The 17,089-nt window shown below is 46.8% G+C and overlaps 1 protein-coding gene across 8 annotated transcripts in view; it reads left to right on the top strand.

Annotated features, from left to right (window-relative positions):
* Positions 1 to 17,089, top strand: part of LOC111156037 (RNA binding fox-1 homolog 1) — a 600,640-nt gene that overhangs the window by 418,785 nt on the left and 164,766 nt on the right. For all 8 annotated transcript variants that reach the window (XM_022516606.1, XM_022516607.1, XM_022516604.1 and 5 more), the window contains exon 2: positions 10,822 to 11,064. In XM_022516606.1, coding sequence (XP_022372314.1) covers positions 10,822 to 11,064 — 243 coding nt within the window. The remainder of the gene's footprint in view (positions 1 to 10,821; positions 11,065 to 17,089) is intronic.

Raw genomic sequence — 17,089 nt, 5'->3', positions numbered from 1 at the left:
TAAAATATATAGAATGTCAAAATCAAAATGTATAGAGTATCAAACTTGGACAAGGGTTTGAAGGGACAAGTCAGGGTCCTCCGAGAACCTGGGGCGATGGCGAGCAAGATGAGAAAATCTATCTTTTTAAGTGCCTGGTGCTGTTGGTTGAGATCCTCACTTGCTCCAGAGGCTGCTAATTTTTTAAGAGACAAGCACATTTCCCTTTGGAAATATCACCTCACGAGCAACCGTATCAAGGCTCCTGCCTTACACTAAGTGCCATAAATATTTGATCGTCGCTAACTTTTAAGGAGTGGAGAAAAACAACCTCTACATTGCCTTCTGTGACTCCAAATGGAAACTCAGGATGGAACATTTTGCAAACATGACACCTCGTCATTGCAAGCCTGCCGCCCACTTGGCTGGTTTGTGGGACTGGTGTTTGTCAGCCACAGAAAGATGGCTTCTGGCCTCTCTCTCTTGCTTCCCTGTTGAGGCCAGGGAAGTGAAATGAAACAAATTGCTTTCACTTGAATCTGTGACATGGATTCGGGTTATTTTTGTTGTTTGTTTGTTTTTGTGAGTTATGGCCTCAGAGCAATCACAGAGTTCTTTTTTCAAGAAATGCTGCTCTGTAAGCTGGTGTAGTTAGGCAAACCAAGTTTTGTGTGTTACCTAATGGAGGTCAGTTTCAAACCCATCTCCAGCTACTTTAGAAAATAGAGCTTAGGAGTCTCAGAGATTTGGCCAACTATCCCTTTCCAGTTCTGCGAGTCTGAGGAAGTAACTCCAGCTCCCTTAGAAAGGGAATAATGGTACTGGGTTCTTGTTAGAAGAGGTAATGTAAGCAAAGCTCCTTTGTTGAGTTTTATATCCTCAGTGCTTAGAACAATGACTGGTACATAGTTAATGCTCAAGAAAAGTTTTCTTATCATATTCATCATCTCCATCTTCATCACCACCACCACCACCCCCATCATCATCATCATCATGACCATTACCACCATCATCATCTCCATCTTCATCATCACCATCACCACCCCCACCCCCACCACCATCATCATCATCATCATCATCATGACCATTACCACCATCATCATCTCCATCATCATCACCACTACCACCACCACCACCACATCATCATCATCATCATCATCATCTCCATCTTCATTTCAATATAGATTCAGTGGCAGGAATTCTTCATAAGACCATATAAGGTTCAAATTTTGGTTCTGCTACTTAACTAATGTATTAGATTCCATAGTGGGAGATATTTTTCACTTGTTTGGAGACTCAGTTCTCTTATCTTTAAAGAAGATCATACCAGCTAGCAAAAGGGGCTGATTGTGAGGATTAAAGTGCCTAGCACAGCACCTGGCCCCTTGGGGGTGAGGACCTGACATACTTCTTCATGTGCACTCCAGACAGTACACTTGGCTGGATAGAAGGAGGGCAGATTTCATCCCCACAATAGGAAATGTACTCATGGGACTTTTTAGATTATAAAACAGAGTCCTGTAGATTTTCCCCCCTAAAGTATTACAAGAGCCTCATTGGGAAGAAGAATACATATTACTTATATTTATAAATAAGGAAACTGAGGCACATGAAGGTTGAATGACTTGCCAATAATCCTACCGTTATACTCCTGACTTCTGATCATTTGACGTTGACTCTACAGCCACCGTTCTAGTAAAAGGTTAAATGGTAACACATGCTGGAGATTACTAGCATGGTGTTTTTAAATTTACATATTTTACGGCAATCCATAAAAGATTTTGCATCACAACCCAATTCGCCCACATAAAAGTTTCATGAAACAATACTAACTTTTATCATTTTATTCTATTCTGTTCTTTTCCAGCGTGGTGTAGTTTATTTCATTTAAACAATGTTGGCATGATAACTCCCTACATAAATTTTATAGCCCAAGGGATCACACCTATATCTGAAAAATGCAGAGCACTTTCCCCCAGGGTAGCAGAATGACCCAGGGCAGCTCTACACAGCATCCATGCCCAGATCCCACCCTCTGAGATCTGAAGGCAGTAGGTCTGGTGTAGAGTCCTGGAGTCAAATTTTTTTTTTTTTTAATAAGAATACCACCCCCCGAAGAGACTCCTATGGTCCACTGGCTAAGGACTGGTGTCTGATTGCTTCTCCCTGGTTGTTCCTACCTGAGATGCTCCTCTCTATTTAGTGATTTGTTGGTTGGTTTTTTGAGTATTTCCTCCATCACTCTGTGGTTACACAGCTCTGAGATGGGGGAACCGCATGTCCCTGTAAGGAACCCTCACAGGCTGCTTATTTTAATTCTGCAGCAGAGGTGTCCCGGGAGTGTGATTAGAAATGGAAATGGAAGGATGGCACAGATACTGTTGATCCAGATTTTCTTTCCAACCCTGGGGAGCTGGGAATTTAAAAAAAAAAAAAAAAAAAATCACCCAGGGGCTACCTGAGCTAGTGACAGGCCAGCGGGAAGGTTGAATTCTTCCAGACAGCCTTTCCCGCCCTCACCCCCTCCTCTGTTACACAATTTAATTACACGTTTAATCACTTCAGAAACCCCATCCATTCCCTCCAGTGTAGCGAGATCTCTCCTCTTCGTAGCAAGGCGTCTTGGTGATAAGCAGCTGTCCACGGGAAGGGTGGGTGGGAGTCCTGAAACTCTCCCTCGGCAAGCAGGAAAGACATGGCCACATAAATCTGAAACTGTTTTGACATTTCACTCTGGTTGTTGTAGTTTTAATAATAAAGGAAGAACAAAGTATTTGTAGCTTTAAATAAAGAGGCAGCATTTAGCATTGAAATCACTGGGGATTTTTTTTGTAAGCAGTTTTGTTTTTGCTCGTTTGAAAGGGAAGAAAAAAATGAGCTAAGAGGAGAAAAAGTTCAAGAAGAGGAGAAAGCAAGACCCCTGGACTTGTCCTTCATAGCATTGATCACCATGACGATTTGGGGATCATCTGTGGGTTCCTTTCTTTAGAGCCTGCCTTCCTTCTTGACCACAGAGTCCATAGGGATAAAGGTGGTCTCGAGTTTTACATCATCACGTGAGGAATGAATCTGTTTATATAGCACATACTATAAGCCAAGCCCTGTGTGTGTGTGTGTGTGTGTGTGTGTGTGTGTGTGTGTGTTTTGTTACAATTTGGTTTTTATTTTGATTCTTAACAATCACGCTGTGAAGTCACTCATCATTATCCCGACTAAACGGAGGCAACAACTGAAGCCCAGAGCATTGCACCTCCTTGCTTAAGGTCACACAGCACGTCTGCAAAGGAACTGGGCTTCAGAATCTTCCAAACCACCGTCAGTTACAGTATTTTAAGATCAATTTACAATTAACCATGCAGCTTTGTTATAAATTCATTCCCTCTCTTCTCGGGGCATTGCTTTAAATTTTCCTGTCCCCATCCCCTCTGTCTCTGAGCTCCTTCTTCATCCTGTCTGGCTCTTCCCCTGCTACCCTTGGCATGCGCCCCCCTCCCCTTCTCAAAAATATAAAACAAAATAGGATAGTAAGCAAGCTCCCGGGTGGATTTCATAACTTTGTATACCATATATTTAGTCTAGTAATGAAAAATTCCAGCTCCAGGCGATGCATAGGATAGCATTTCTAATGTTTTTTAAACTGCTATTAATGTAGGCAAGCGCTGTGTGGCTGTGTGTGTGCGTGTGTGCGTGTGTGTCTGTGCGTGCGTGCGTGCGTGTGTGTGTGTGTGTGTTTTCTGCCTCCTCTATATAATCATCTGCTCAGTGTGCACCCTGAAACTGAGAACAGGAGCCAGAGGAGGGGCGAGCCGTGATTGATGGGCCAGGCCTCGCTGGCGGAAAGAGTCCCATCTGGGGTTGGTTTTGGGAGCAGTCAGATGTTGAGGGGGAGGTCAGCCAGGCGGCCCCGGCTCCCCTCCTTCAACATCCAGCCATCCACACGTTGCACAGAGCGCACACCCTCGCTCGTAACTGAGGCTTGCTTTGGGCAGATGCTTTGTGGTGTGGGGTTAGAACAGCTGCTAAGTTTATGGAGGAGAAAGGAAGCAGGATGGTGCAGCAGGTATTTTTCCCGATTTTATATTTCACTCGAAATTGTGATTTGAATGAAGCTGAAGTCTTGCCTTGCGTTAAGTCTCTGTTGCTCTCTGCAGTCCGTACTCTGCTCCTTGAATCCTGCGTGGGGTGGGAGGGGTGGGGGGGATTTCAGCCAAGTGTGTGTGTGTGTGTGTGTGTGTGTGTGAGAGAGAGAGAGAGAGAGAGAGAGAGAGAGCGCGAGCTTTCTGCTTGATGTGTTTAACTGAGCTGGTCTTAGAACCAGCAGGTTAATGGTGTAATTTTGCATTTTCTTCTTTGTCTCAGTGCTCCCAGGGGCATGATACAGTTTAGCTCTTTTCAGCCAGGCGCTGGAGGCTTTCTCTGAATATGCGCAATTCCTTGGGACCGGGCTACAAAACTCAAGTAAAACAGTCAGGAAGAGGGAAAACTGCAGGCGACCAAGAAGGGAGGCTTGCTTCCGCGAGTCGAGTCGGGGTTGGCGGGGGTCCCTCCGGGAGTGGCTGCTTTTCTTGGCTGTGTGGACAGATACCATCAGTGGTTTATTTGGGCTGGACAATTCCTGTGCATGTCTTCATTAGAAGGACTGTGTTCAGGCCAGAAGGGGTTTTTTCCAGGCAAGAAATGGACCAGGTGGGGGGTGGGGGGGCCAATCAATTCCCGAACTGAAAGGGGAAAGGATAATTCAAGAAGTTTGACTATCACAGCTGGGGAGACACATGCTCCTACAGAGGGAAATAGACTTCATTATTTTAAAGCCCACCTTGGCATTTCTGAAAGCATGCACGTCCCCCCTCACGAAAAGTCAGGCAGTTACATGGAAAAGAACATCCCCGCTTCGCGCTCTGCCACGTAAAGGCTATTTATCGGTTGAAATGTGGTTTGCATTAGATTTGGGGCCAAAATATTTTGCAAAGTCTGGTGGGCTGCCACCCCTTTGTTCTGTTATTACTCTCTAAAAACGGCTTTATTAAACCACTTGGGGCAGTGAATTGGGCAAAGGGAGATGTCTGGGGGGTTGTGTGCGGGAGGGGGAGCGCTCGTTTTCTCTCGGACTCCTGTCTCCTGAGCCCACCTCGGAGAGAAAATTAAAGGTGCTGGATGTTTCAGTGACCGAAGCAACCCCCCCCACCCCGTGTTTGAAGACCGCCTCTCTGAATGTCTGCCTGCAATAGAGTCGGCACACTGTGCTAATAGTCAGATTACGGTGTTTGTCTTAAAATAGCAATAATATCCTGGCTATTTCATGCTTCAGTAAAATATTTAAATTGAAATGGCATTTTTTTTTTTTTTTTTTTTTTTTGCTTTGGTGACTCAGACTTGGTTGCATTTTAATAATGCTCTTGCTCTCAGTAACTGGAGTACTAAAGCCACCCATGGGGCATCTTGCGTAACGATGGGGTCCCATATCTTCTGGCTGTTGTTGAGTTTCTGCTCTGATTGAGGCTTGCAGCATGAGGACAGGGAAGTTCCGTCTACATTCCTAGTAACTATTGTCTATTGCAAGTCTCTATCCCTTTCTACAGGAGCAAGGGCAGACGTGAAAACCTAAGGTCTTAAGTTTTTTTCAAAAATATCTTTTGTGTATTTATCAGCAACCCAGGAAAGTTCAGGCACTGAACATCTGATGTTAGGTTTGGAAATGTCTTGCAGCACTTGCTGGATGATGTGGGGGTTCTGTACAAAGCAGAATCACCCTCCCCACCACCTCGGGACACCCACAGGCACCCTGACTCAGTACATATCAGAGTCTCTGTGATCATCTCACTTATTTAGGGAAAGGTGGGGGTTTGGCATTGGAGTAGAAGAAAGAAGGCAGCTTCTACAAATGAGGGAATGTCTAGCCGGAATGCTCCAAATAATTTTTGTCTGTCACCATCACCTACGTGAAGTTGGCTTCAGCTTTCAACCAGGATCCTGGTCACGTGCCCAAGATCTTCCTTGACCTGGAGTGCCAAAGGTGCCCTTACTGTGAACGTATTTTTCCAGAAAACACACTTCAGCCAAGCTAAGAACCCAGGAACATCACTAGGGCAGAAACAAAGACATCTCTGAAGCCATCTGAAGGTGAAAAAGAATTCTATAGGAAGTACAATGATCTTAATTAAATATTAGCTGTGATTAGCCCAAAGTGCAAATGTTGAGAATATTAATTAAGGTCTCTCTGGAATGCCTATCAGTGTTAATAAGTAACTGCAGGGGGTCCCACTAACATCTGTTTGAGGACTTCAGAGCAGGAGTGCCCTGCAAAGCCCTGTGGACTTGAACCCTACCTGCGGGCTCCTTGACGACCACGCACACAGTCCCTAGAGCTTGGTGTGCTGGGTTTGCCAAAGCAGCACAATGCTTGATAGAGGTTGGCGCTGTGTCCCCAGTTGGCCCTTGCCTTTCCTGGGATAGCCTCAGAACCTTGTGAAGCTGGACCCTGGGCTTGAGATGGCACAAATTTTCCAGGTTGCTGCTCTAACACGCACCAGAGGCTCTGCTAGCTAGCGGAACACTGGTATTTCTGCATCAAGTATCCCAACACCTGACTCCCCGTGGGGTGTACCCACGCCTGTTGGGTAGCAGGTCTTGAGGCCATGGTGTAGGAATGACCAAAAGAGGTTTGTTTACTTCAAAATGGGAACAAATCTTTCTGCCAGGTGATCATAGCCTCCCTAGGTCGGAGACACCTGGGGATCCATCAGGCTCCTGGCTTCCCTGGGAGCCCCTTGTTGTGGTGACCTCGCACAATGATTTCCTAGTTCTGGACTCCAGTTTCCCTCCCGGCCAACGAACATGGGGTGAAAGAGGCAATGCATGCAAACCAGGGATCCTAGGTCTTGGCGAGATTAACACTGGGGGCCGGGTCATCCTTTGTGGGGGGCACCATTCCATGCATGGTAGGGTGGTTAGCACCACCATCCTTGGCTTCTCTCTACTCGATGTGAGCAGCAGCCCTTTCCTCCCACTGGGAACAACCAAAAGTGTCTGCACACTCTGTCAGATGTTCCCGGGGGAGCAGTCGCCCTGTGTAAGAAGTACTGACACCAAGCCTGGCACAATGCCTGGCACCTTCTAGGCCCGAGAAGAAAGCAGCACCCCTCAGCCTGCCTTCTGAGCACTGGGGAGAAGGGATTCCTTTCCCACGAGCACAGAAGCCTGAGGCCATCATGGGTCTTCCCCTCAGCAGCCCACTGTGCTGAGTCCGAAGCCCGTGTGTGCTCATGAGCGCGTATAGCACAGAGGTGTGATGATGGGAAGCACATTCTGAAGAAGATGTCTCCATTGGGCACCATCCTTGGCACCAGCCGTCCACAACTCTGGCTGAGCTTCCGTTTTTGGTTTAGGGAAAACGCACCCCCCTTTCTCTCTCTTCTGATTTTCCTGCCAACTTTATTTCCTGCCCAAACTTAGCATTACTTCCGTAATGGTGGCTTCTTACTTCATGTCCCCATATTTAGTGATAACTTTGCCACCTTGATTTAAAAACTTATTCTGCAAGGGCCAAAATGGTCAAATAGTTTAGATTTTGTGGGTCTCTCACAACTACTCAACTCTGTCATGATAGCATGATGAGCATGGCTGTGTCTCGATAAAACTTTATTTACAAAACAACCAGTGGGCCACATTTGTCCCATGGGTCATTTGCCAATCCCTCTCTTTTTCCCCCATACCCTGCCACCCTATGTCCTATTGCCAGGTTAAGCTTCTCAGAGCCCAGAGCTCATTATTCGAGCATGTATTCACTTACAAGTACTGATAAATGCCTACTTTGCAGCTAGCATGCCATGGACACTGGAAATGGAATGGAGAATGTGACACAGTCCCCATCCCTGAGGAATCTGTCAGACAAATAAACAGGCAGTGGCAGCACTAGGAATTATAATGAGATGTGATCACAAGCCACAATGGAACATAGAGGACACACAGCTGAAGTGGGCTCAGTGTCAAGGAAGGCTTGCTGGAGAACTTGGCCTGGGACCCAAAAGGACAGTTAAGACCAGCCAGGCAAGGGAGTAGGGAGGGTTTTCCAAGCAGAGGGGCAGTGAGTGGGTAGACTTGATGGGTGTGGAGAGTATGGAGTGACTGTTGGCTTCCTGAGGGGAGGCCTTTCTCCTTCTGATGCAGAGAGAGCTCAGATCCCAACAGAAAGCCCTTGTAGTTTCTTGAGAACCTGTGGGGGACAGGTTACTCTTCCTGAGAGTGCTTAGCTGTATGGAAAGGCCACATGGGCCTATATGTCCCCCTCAAAGTGTTTTCTGCTGGAGGCAGAGGAGGGAAAGCTTTCTCTTTGTGTGAACATCTCTCTGCTCTTGCTTATGGGTCATTTCCTGCTTCCCTTTGGGGCCACACCTGGAGTTTTCACAAGCCTGACTTTCAATTCAAAGAAGCACCAGATCGAAGGTGGGTGGGGGGGACTGAAATGGACCTTTGGGCAGAAGTAGAATCTGGCAAAATGAATTTCCCTTTGGAGGGTTCTCAAGGTCCCAGAGTTTCTGGGACTTCTCATCAGCCAGAAAAAATGTGGCTCCATGTGGAATTTGTGTACCGGGGCCTATGTTCCTTGAGCAGCCCTGTAGAAGAGAAGGATGCTAGTTAGCTTATAAATGGGAGAGGACGTTGCTATTCTTATTAGTCCAGACTCTTTGGGTTGTAAGTAACAGAAAATAAAACTATCTGACACAAACTGAGGCATTTACCGATTCATGTAACTAAAGCAAACAGTGGTGTTATTAACTGCAGATAAGGTTGGACCCAAGGCTTCACATGATGTCACCGGGACTCAGTTGACCTGTTTCTCAATTTCTGGACTCCGTTTCCCTCTGGGTTGGCTTCTGCTTTAGGTGGGTCCTTTTCAAGTGGCAGTTGTGGGCAGCCCCAGGGCTGTGTTATTTTTACAGCAGCCAATCCCAGAGGAAAGAGAACCTCTTCCCCAAACCCCTGGGAGGGTCCTGGATTATGCCTCCTTGACGTTGCTAGAGGTGAACTCACTCACTAGATGGAGGTGAACCCATGTCCCTGTGACGGTGACCGTGTAACCCTCTGATGAGCCAGGGTCACATGACCGTGTCTGGAGGTAAGTTGAGGCAGGGCTCAGCCCCCATCTGTACTCTGTGGGCTGAGAGGGCATGTGTCTCCTCACAAGAAACCAGGTGTTATTCCTGATGAAAAGACCGATGCACACAAAGCAGCAATGGCAATGTGGCTTCCCACGATGGTCAGGGTTAACTCTCCACGCACAGGGATCCAGCGAGGGCGCGGAGAGACCCTGCACAGCCCCAAACGCGAGGAAAAGACATTAGGCAGAAAGCGAGCAATAGCTGCACATTTCTGCTTTCCCGGCGGTATAGACATTTGGAGACATTCATCTGGGGGAGGAAAGGGCGTGATGGGAATGTTTTCACTTGTAAAATGTTTTAAACTTATCCTAAGCTTAGTTCTCTCCGAAGTGTCATCTTTAACATTCTAATTAAGGTCCCCTCTAAACAAATGCACAAACTCTGTGTGCAGCTCCGAGAATAATTTTTTTTTTTTTTTTTTTGGTCCCTTCTCTGTCATAATGTTTTCGCTGCACTCAAGTTGCTTTAGCTGGAGAGGCTCTCGAATGTTGGTGGTGGGGACTGAGGAGATGTGAGCAATCCTGACATTCTTGCCCTGGTATCATTCTGTGAGGGCTGAAGTCACATCTAATTGACCACAGACAATGGGAGAGGCAGCTATCTGCTATGCTTAATTGCTTAGCTTCTCTCTCTCTCTCTCTCTCTGAATGTGCAATCCCATCTCTTGAGATCATGAAAAAAATTGGACCTCTGAGTTACAGTTTCTGCTGCAGTGTGCATATGTGTGCATGTGTGTGCCTGTGTGTGTGTATGTGTGTGCAGGGAAGTATAGTTATGAGGGTCTGGGTAGGAGGAGAGAAGGAGAGAAGCTTCCTGAAATGGAAGCATTTGAATTCAGGGTTTTTTTGTGTGTGTTTTTTTTTTAATTCTTTTGACTTGACTGTAATGATCACGCTGCATGTTTTGCCTAGACTGGAAGGGTGAATTGTTATATAATACTCTATGCTTATAAAAAAAATAAAGCAGGGGGCGGGGGGAGGCATTGATTAATGAGGTTGATGCAAGCCCAGCATTTTATAAAGATACTTAAAATGGTGAACACAGTATCACAGAGTGCCATCTTTGTCCAAATTAGGTCTTGAATTTCCATTGGCTGCTTTGTATTGGCACTTCATTGGAACATCTCACACACACACACACACACTGTGACCATTAAAAGGACCCCCCATCCCATTATGTGAGCCAAGTCACATAAAACTTTGATTAAATTCAAATGCTTAGATGAATTGTCTCTCCTCTCAAGAACACACACGTACAATTTAATCTCTCTTGGCATTTTAAGTATCAAATCAAGGCGCTGCTGTCACTGGAGACAACTACATGCTCGCATGTTCCAAAATGGGAATGAAATAAGGAGGATCTGCCAGAAAAATCTGATGGGGCAGAGTACAGACCCTCCGCCTTTGGCTATGGGGCTGGGAGATAGGGGGAAGTGACTGCGCCTTGCTGAGCCTCGATGTCTGCATCCGCGCAATGGGGTCATGTCTGTATACTTGCAGAGCGCCATTTCCTTACGGAGCCTGGCGGAGATGAAGGGGAATGCATCCACCTCGGGCTCTGGGCACCGTGCCGGCTCCTGCAGACTGTGGCGGGGAGCACTGGTCTTCGGGCCCCAGGGAAGGGATCTGTCTGGTGCCCTCTCACAGTGCTCTCATCCTCTCTCCCCCTTTCTGATTTTTTTTAGGGTAATCAGGAAGCAGCAGCTGCCCCGGACACAATGGCTCAGCCTTACGCTTCAGCCCAGTTTGCTCCCCCTCAGAACGGCATCCCGGCGGAATACACGGCCCCTCACCCCCACCCCGCGCCAGAGTACACGGGCCAGACCACCGTCCCCGAGCACACGTTAAACCTGTACCCTCCCGCCCAGACGCACTCGGAGCAGAGCGCAGCGGACACCAGCGCGCAGACCGTGTCGGGCACCGCCACAGTAAGTGGGCGCGGGTCCTCGGGCGGCCGAGCGGGTGGGGGTGACTGCAGGGCGCGCCCCATCCGACGGGGCTCCTGCCCCCCAGCAACCCCTGAACCCGGCGCTGTCACAGCAGCTTGCAAAACTCACCTGTCTAGAGGCCTCCTCTCCTATTACTTACTTAAATCAACACATTTTTCCTTAACTGCCTTTATTCATAAAGGGAAGCTTTCATCTCAGTTCTGTTCCTCTTGCCTTTTCTGGAATTCGGTCCTCTTAGAAGAATCATACACTTCGTAATTTTAACAGCTTTATGGAGATAAACCACTTTTGGTGTACCATTCATTGATTTCTAATATATTTGCAGAGTTGTGCCACCGGTGGCACAATCTAATCTTAGAATATTGCCATCACCCAGGAAGAAACCTCAGGCCCCTTTGCAGCTTCTCTCCACCCTAGCCCCGTCTTCTTCAGCTTCTTCAGCCTTCCTCATGCCTTTAACATTTACCTACGTTGTTCTGTGTTTTGTGCGAGCCATAGGGTGGGGGAGGCCTGGGCCACAAAGGGGCAGCACTGGAGAATTTTCCAAGGTCATAGAATGTTCTGTATTTTGAGGGTGGCTGTTTAGTTTCTGCACCGACAAGAGTTTATTTTATTACATGTGAATGTATTCAGTGGATTGAAAACAAGCAAACAAACAAAAAAGAAACATTTTATCACCACCGTAAATTGAAAACTAGCATTGTTGCCTATTAATCAAAGATAAGTCTTAACAAAAATAGTTATTAAAATTAAACACTTGTTCGTGTGCACGTGACCTAAAATAACCATGCACGTCACAAGATGTGTATGTTCATTTGAGAAACCTTGTTATGTGGGATTCCTTGTTCTATGGGAAGCCTGGGCACGCCAAGCTGCTAGTCCAGAACATTTTGTAGGTAGAAGGCAACTGTACTTTTTTCTTCTGCTCCAAGGCCTCTGGAAAACCAGTATTTGTGAGGGAATTTCTTGGTTTATAGCAGGAGATTATTTCTTGGCCCTCAAAGTAACCATTTATTACTTTGCTACCTGGTACTTCATTTCAAGGTAAAATACGGAGAGTTTTGAAAAATAGTATACATTCTAACATGGTCTATTGCCTACTTCACCTTTTTTTATTGTGTTAAATATGTATATGACATGAAATTTACCATTGTAACGATTTTAATGCATCTAATTCAGTGGGGTTGACAACATTCACAGTTAAGTGCAACCGTCACCATATCTAGTTCCAGAACATTTTCATCACCCCACAAGGAAACCCCAACCCATTACGGAGACACAGCCATTCCTATAAACGTATGGATGGATGGATTTTCAGTCTGTATGGATTTGCCCATTCTAGATATTTCATAAAAATGGAATCATGCAACATATGACCTTTTGGTTCTGGCTTCTCTCACTTAATAGAATGCTTTCAGTGTGTGTGAGTACTTTGTTCCTTTTTATGACTGAGTACTACTCCATTGTATGGCTATGTCCCTTTTGTTCGTCCATCCATTCACTCATGGGCATTTGAGTTGTTTCCATCCTAGGATTTTTGTGAATAGCGCTGCTATCGCCTGTGTATATCTGGCTGTTCCGACTCAGGGACGAGTTTATTATATGGGTTTGCTGGTCGGCAGGTGTCTGTTACCGGCTGTGTAAACTACCAGCTTGTGTTTATTTGTTTTTGGTTATTTTGTGATAGTATTGGCAGGGCTTCAGAAGGTTTTTAGGACTGAAAAAGGATGTAATAATGTCCACTCAGACATTATCTATTAAGCCTCAGTATGTGCCAACTATATTAACCTGCTCTGGGAGAGTGATTTATTCGTGCATGTTTTTAAGCCTCTACTGTGACCAGGAGTCATACCAGGTGATGTGGCTAAAACGAGCAGAAATGATCCTTTCCTTTTATAACGTAGTGTGAGAGTCATAGAGTGAGCTTGTGTCAGTCAAACAGCTGTATAAATACAGATTGTGATTCGTGCTCTTGAGGAAAAGACAGGTGCCATGGAGGGTTAAGACTGGCAAGGGGACTGCCTGCAGGTGAGTAGTCTGGGACTTTCATCAAGAAGATAATGTTTAAAATAAGAAAATAAGCTCTCCAGTGAGAAGGAACACCAAGGTCAAGGTCCCCAGGTTGAAAAGATGTTGGGGGCTCCTGGGTGGCTCAGTGGGTTAAGCCTCTGCCTTCAGCTCAGGTCATGATCTTAGGGTCCTGGGATCGAGCCCCACATGGGGCTTTTTGCTCAGCGGGGAGCCTGCTTCCCGCCCCACCCCCACCCCGCCTGCCTCTCTGCCTACTTGTGATCTCTCTGTGAAATAAATTAATAAAAATCTTAAAAAAAAAGAAAAGAAAAGAAAAGATCTTGACTTGTTCAAAAAACTAAAAAGACGCCAGTATGTCCAGGGCATGCAAAAGAAGGTCCAGAGGCACAGGGGCAAAGCATGAAATGGGAATCATCATGAGGGATTGTATCCCACAGACCTGCTGGCTGTGATCCGTGGGTGGAATTCCACACCAGGAGCAAGAGGGAGCCACTGAGGAAGTTTGAGCCAGAAGAGCTGGAAAATGAAATCTTAAAAGGAAGGGTTAGCAATGATACCTTAAAGGAGATCTTAACCCAGTTGGGAAGTTGCGATGCCCGTATCCTTCTGTCCCAGAAAGAGCTCTCTAGAGATCAACGCACATTTACACGGGGTGTTGGGTGTCCACAGTGCCCCAGGCACTGCAGTGCCTTGAAATGGCGAGCACACGTGCTGTCTTTCCTTAGAGACATTCTTGGTCCGCTAGAGAATATAGGATACATGTTCCATTGTGACTGTAATGTGGTAAGTCTAGGGCATGGGTTTCTAAGGCTTTAGTGTATTTCGGTGATGGAAGAAACACTTGCTGAGGGACGTGCCTCGGTACTATCATTGAGGGGACATACATTTCATAGTCTTCTGGCTGCTGCAAGTAACAGAAAATTCAGCAGGAAATGTGTTGGCTTATGCAACAAGAAGTCTCGAAGGAGGGCTGCCTTCAGACCCAGGTTGGTGCTTGGCATACATGTGCTAGGCTCCAACAGGATCCGTCTGTCTCTTCTTCCTTAGCTCACCTCCATTCTCTAGTTTTGTGTGATGGTTCCTACAAGTCCAGGCTCCTGATATCATAGCAGATTCCTACGGAAAGACTCTCGGATGAGTCCCATGCAGACGAGCCCTGGGAGCCGTTCTCTCTCCCTGGTTTGCTCGGTATTCTGGCTGTTCAGTGGCTGACGCTGAGATCAGGGGCCTCAGCCACTGAGAAGCGCCATATCCAAATGCAGAGACCAAGGATGGGCCCACCAGAGTCAACGATAAGGTGCTTTGGATCTTCTCACTGATGATATTAAACAGGAAGACACTAGTCAAAGTTAACGGTGAGCCATGTGCACGGAGAACCTTAAACAGGTATATTTGCCAAGTTGTTGGAACTGGAGGGAAGAGCAGGCAGGTCACTGAAACACTCACAGGTAGCAAGGTTCGGAAGGCAAGGAGCTACCAAGTGGGACGTGAATAGGGTCTCCAGACTGGAGTTTGAACGGGAGGAGTGTTGGCAGGGCTGCCTGGCTGGTGTGAACTCGGAAGACATTATTGAAGCCGGCATCACTAGAGACCGGGAGAAAGTAGGGCACCTGGAGTGTTGATGAGAGATACCAGAGGGCAGGACTTGAGAAGTACATGGGAATGGTTGGGGTTAGAGTGCACTACCCATCGTAGGCGCTTGCAGTCAAGAAAAAGAGGAGAGCAACTGAGGAGCGTAGAGTTCAGAGGAAGGAGTTTGTACAAGAGTGGGTTTGGGTTCCTCTTTTATGCCAAGGAAAAGACACCTACGGGGCAGATGGAAGGACAGAGAACAAGAGATGGGGAATGACAACCCAGGAGAGAAGGTGACCAAGGCTGTACACATACAGCAGGTAGCCTAGGAAAGGAGAAAATATACGTTATGTTTTACAGTTTTATTAATATATAACTAACACACAATAACCTGCGTGTATTTAGAAGTGCAGAGTTTGATGAGGGATGACATACGTGCAGATGGTGTAACCAGCATTTCCATCACCCTCAAAGGCTTCTCCTATCCCTCTGCAGTCCTTCCTCCCTGCCCTCTACCTCATTCCCCAGGGAGACCAATGGATCTGCTTCTTTCATTACAGCGTAGTTTTTAGTTTCTAGAAGTGTGGAGCAACAGAGTCGAATGCTGTACCCTCTTTCTCTGGCTTCGTACCCTCAGCATCATTGCCTTTAGGTTCTTCTGACCTGTTAGATTAGTAGGTCATGGCTTTTCATGGCCAAGTAGCAAGTCTGTTGTGTGGACCCTCCACAGTCTGTTGATACATTTACTCGTGGATGGGTCTTTGGGTTGTTTCCAGCTTTGGACCACTACCAATAAGGTTCCTGCAAAATCTGGGGAACATTTCGGTTTTGAAATAGGAGAGACACGTTTTAATCCATTCGGGCTGGTAATACAGCCCCACAGACAGGGTGACAAAGAGCATAAAGTTGTTGCTCGCAGATCTGGAAGCTGGAAGTCCAAGATCAAGGTGCCACTGTGGTCGAATGAGGGCCCCTTCTTGGTTCATAGCTAGGCCTTCTCACTGCGTCCTCACACGACGGAGAGGCGGGGGAGTCCTCTGGGTCTCTTGTGTAACGACACTAATCCCAATCATGAGGGCTCCCCCTCATGACCTGATCACCCCCTAACGCCCCACCTCCTAACACCATCCCTGGGGCTTTAGATTTACAAAATGTGAGTGGGGTGGGGGAGGAGGTGGGGGAGGAGAGGCACAAACATTCAGACCACAGCAAGAAGAAGGAGTGGACGGGTCAGGAACACAGAGAAATCTCCAAGTCAGGAAATCCTGTGAGGAGTTCCTACTCTGTTGCCTTTGTGTTTTCAGCTGACAGAGTGGGATTGGGGGAGCAATAGAATGATTCCTGAATTTGGATAGATGTGCTAAGAATCTGGCTCAGATGATTCCTAGGGTATCTGAGGGGCAGTGGGTTCCCCTCCAAGCCAGGAGAGTGTGACTTTGGGGAGGGTTGGTTAGCCGGCCCCTTTGTTTTCTCCAGCGACATTCAGGTGACACACGCTGTCACAAAAAGTTTCAAAGCAAAGGGAACCATTCTGAACTGAAGGAGGGGGCTTAACCCGACCTTGGGGAGGGACAGGAACGTAAAAGAGGCCATCTTGTTTTCTACTACACATGATTCGTGCATATGCTTTTCTGTCTTGGCCAAGATGGAAGGTGCTTCTGCTGCCCATGACCTACTTGTTAGTTGTACTTTCCTGACCCGGCCGAGCAGAACATGGTCTATGACAAGTGCATTTCCAAATGTCTTTGCATCCTCGCACGTTTACCGAGCATGCCTTCCCTTCCCTCCAGGTTCTGCGTTAAGAAGGAATTTCACCTCTAAGTGGGTCAGACCCATGTTCTCCCAACCCTAGGATCCACGGCCCCGTATTAGCTTGTCTAGGTTACTCTCCGCAGGGTTGCGTTGTGCCTGGAGTCACCCTAACTGTGACGGTTCTTAATGCCAGTCTGAGGGCACTGTCGAGGACATCATTTCTTTGAGAAACCGAGTAGTTTTGGGTACGAGAAAACATCCATCCATCTGGTAGGCTCCAAGAACATCTAATATATGCACATGATTTAACACGAAGTGCAGAATCTGTAAAAGGGGAGCGGGAGGCACCCAGAGCCGAGGAAAGTACAGACAGAAAAGACTTACCAGGTCATCCTCTCCATTCCCCAAGGGCTGAGATGAGTCCCTGCAGGACATGTTTCTGCTGGATGTCTATTCGGTGTAGGCCTCCAAACAATCGTGGATCACTGTGTTGACAGAGTCAATAATCTGTTCTCTTAGCTACCGCTCCTGACAAGGTATTTTACTCTTGACATATTATAATTAGAGATTTGCAAGTAGTGAATTCTCCATGTATCTCCAATAGCAACTCAACTTCTATTTTTAACCGCTCTACAGTCTGTGTAAAGTC

The sequence above is a fragment of the Enhydra lutris genome, unplaced genomic scaffold (assembly GCF_002288905.1).
Source record: "Enhydra lutris kenyoni isolate GAN:26980312 unplaced genomic scaffold, ASM228890v2 scaffoldscaffold45, whole genome shotgun sequence".
Lineage (NCBI taxonomy): Eukaryota > Metazoa > Chordata > Mammalia > Carnivora > Mustelidae > Enhydra > Enhydra lutris.
Note: the sequence above shows the minus strand (reverse complement) of the source record. Positions and strands in the feature narration are given on the sequence as shown.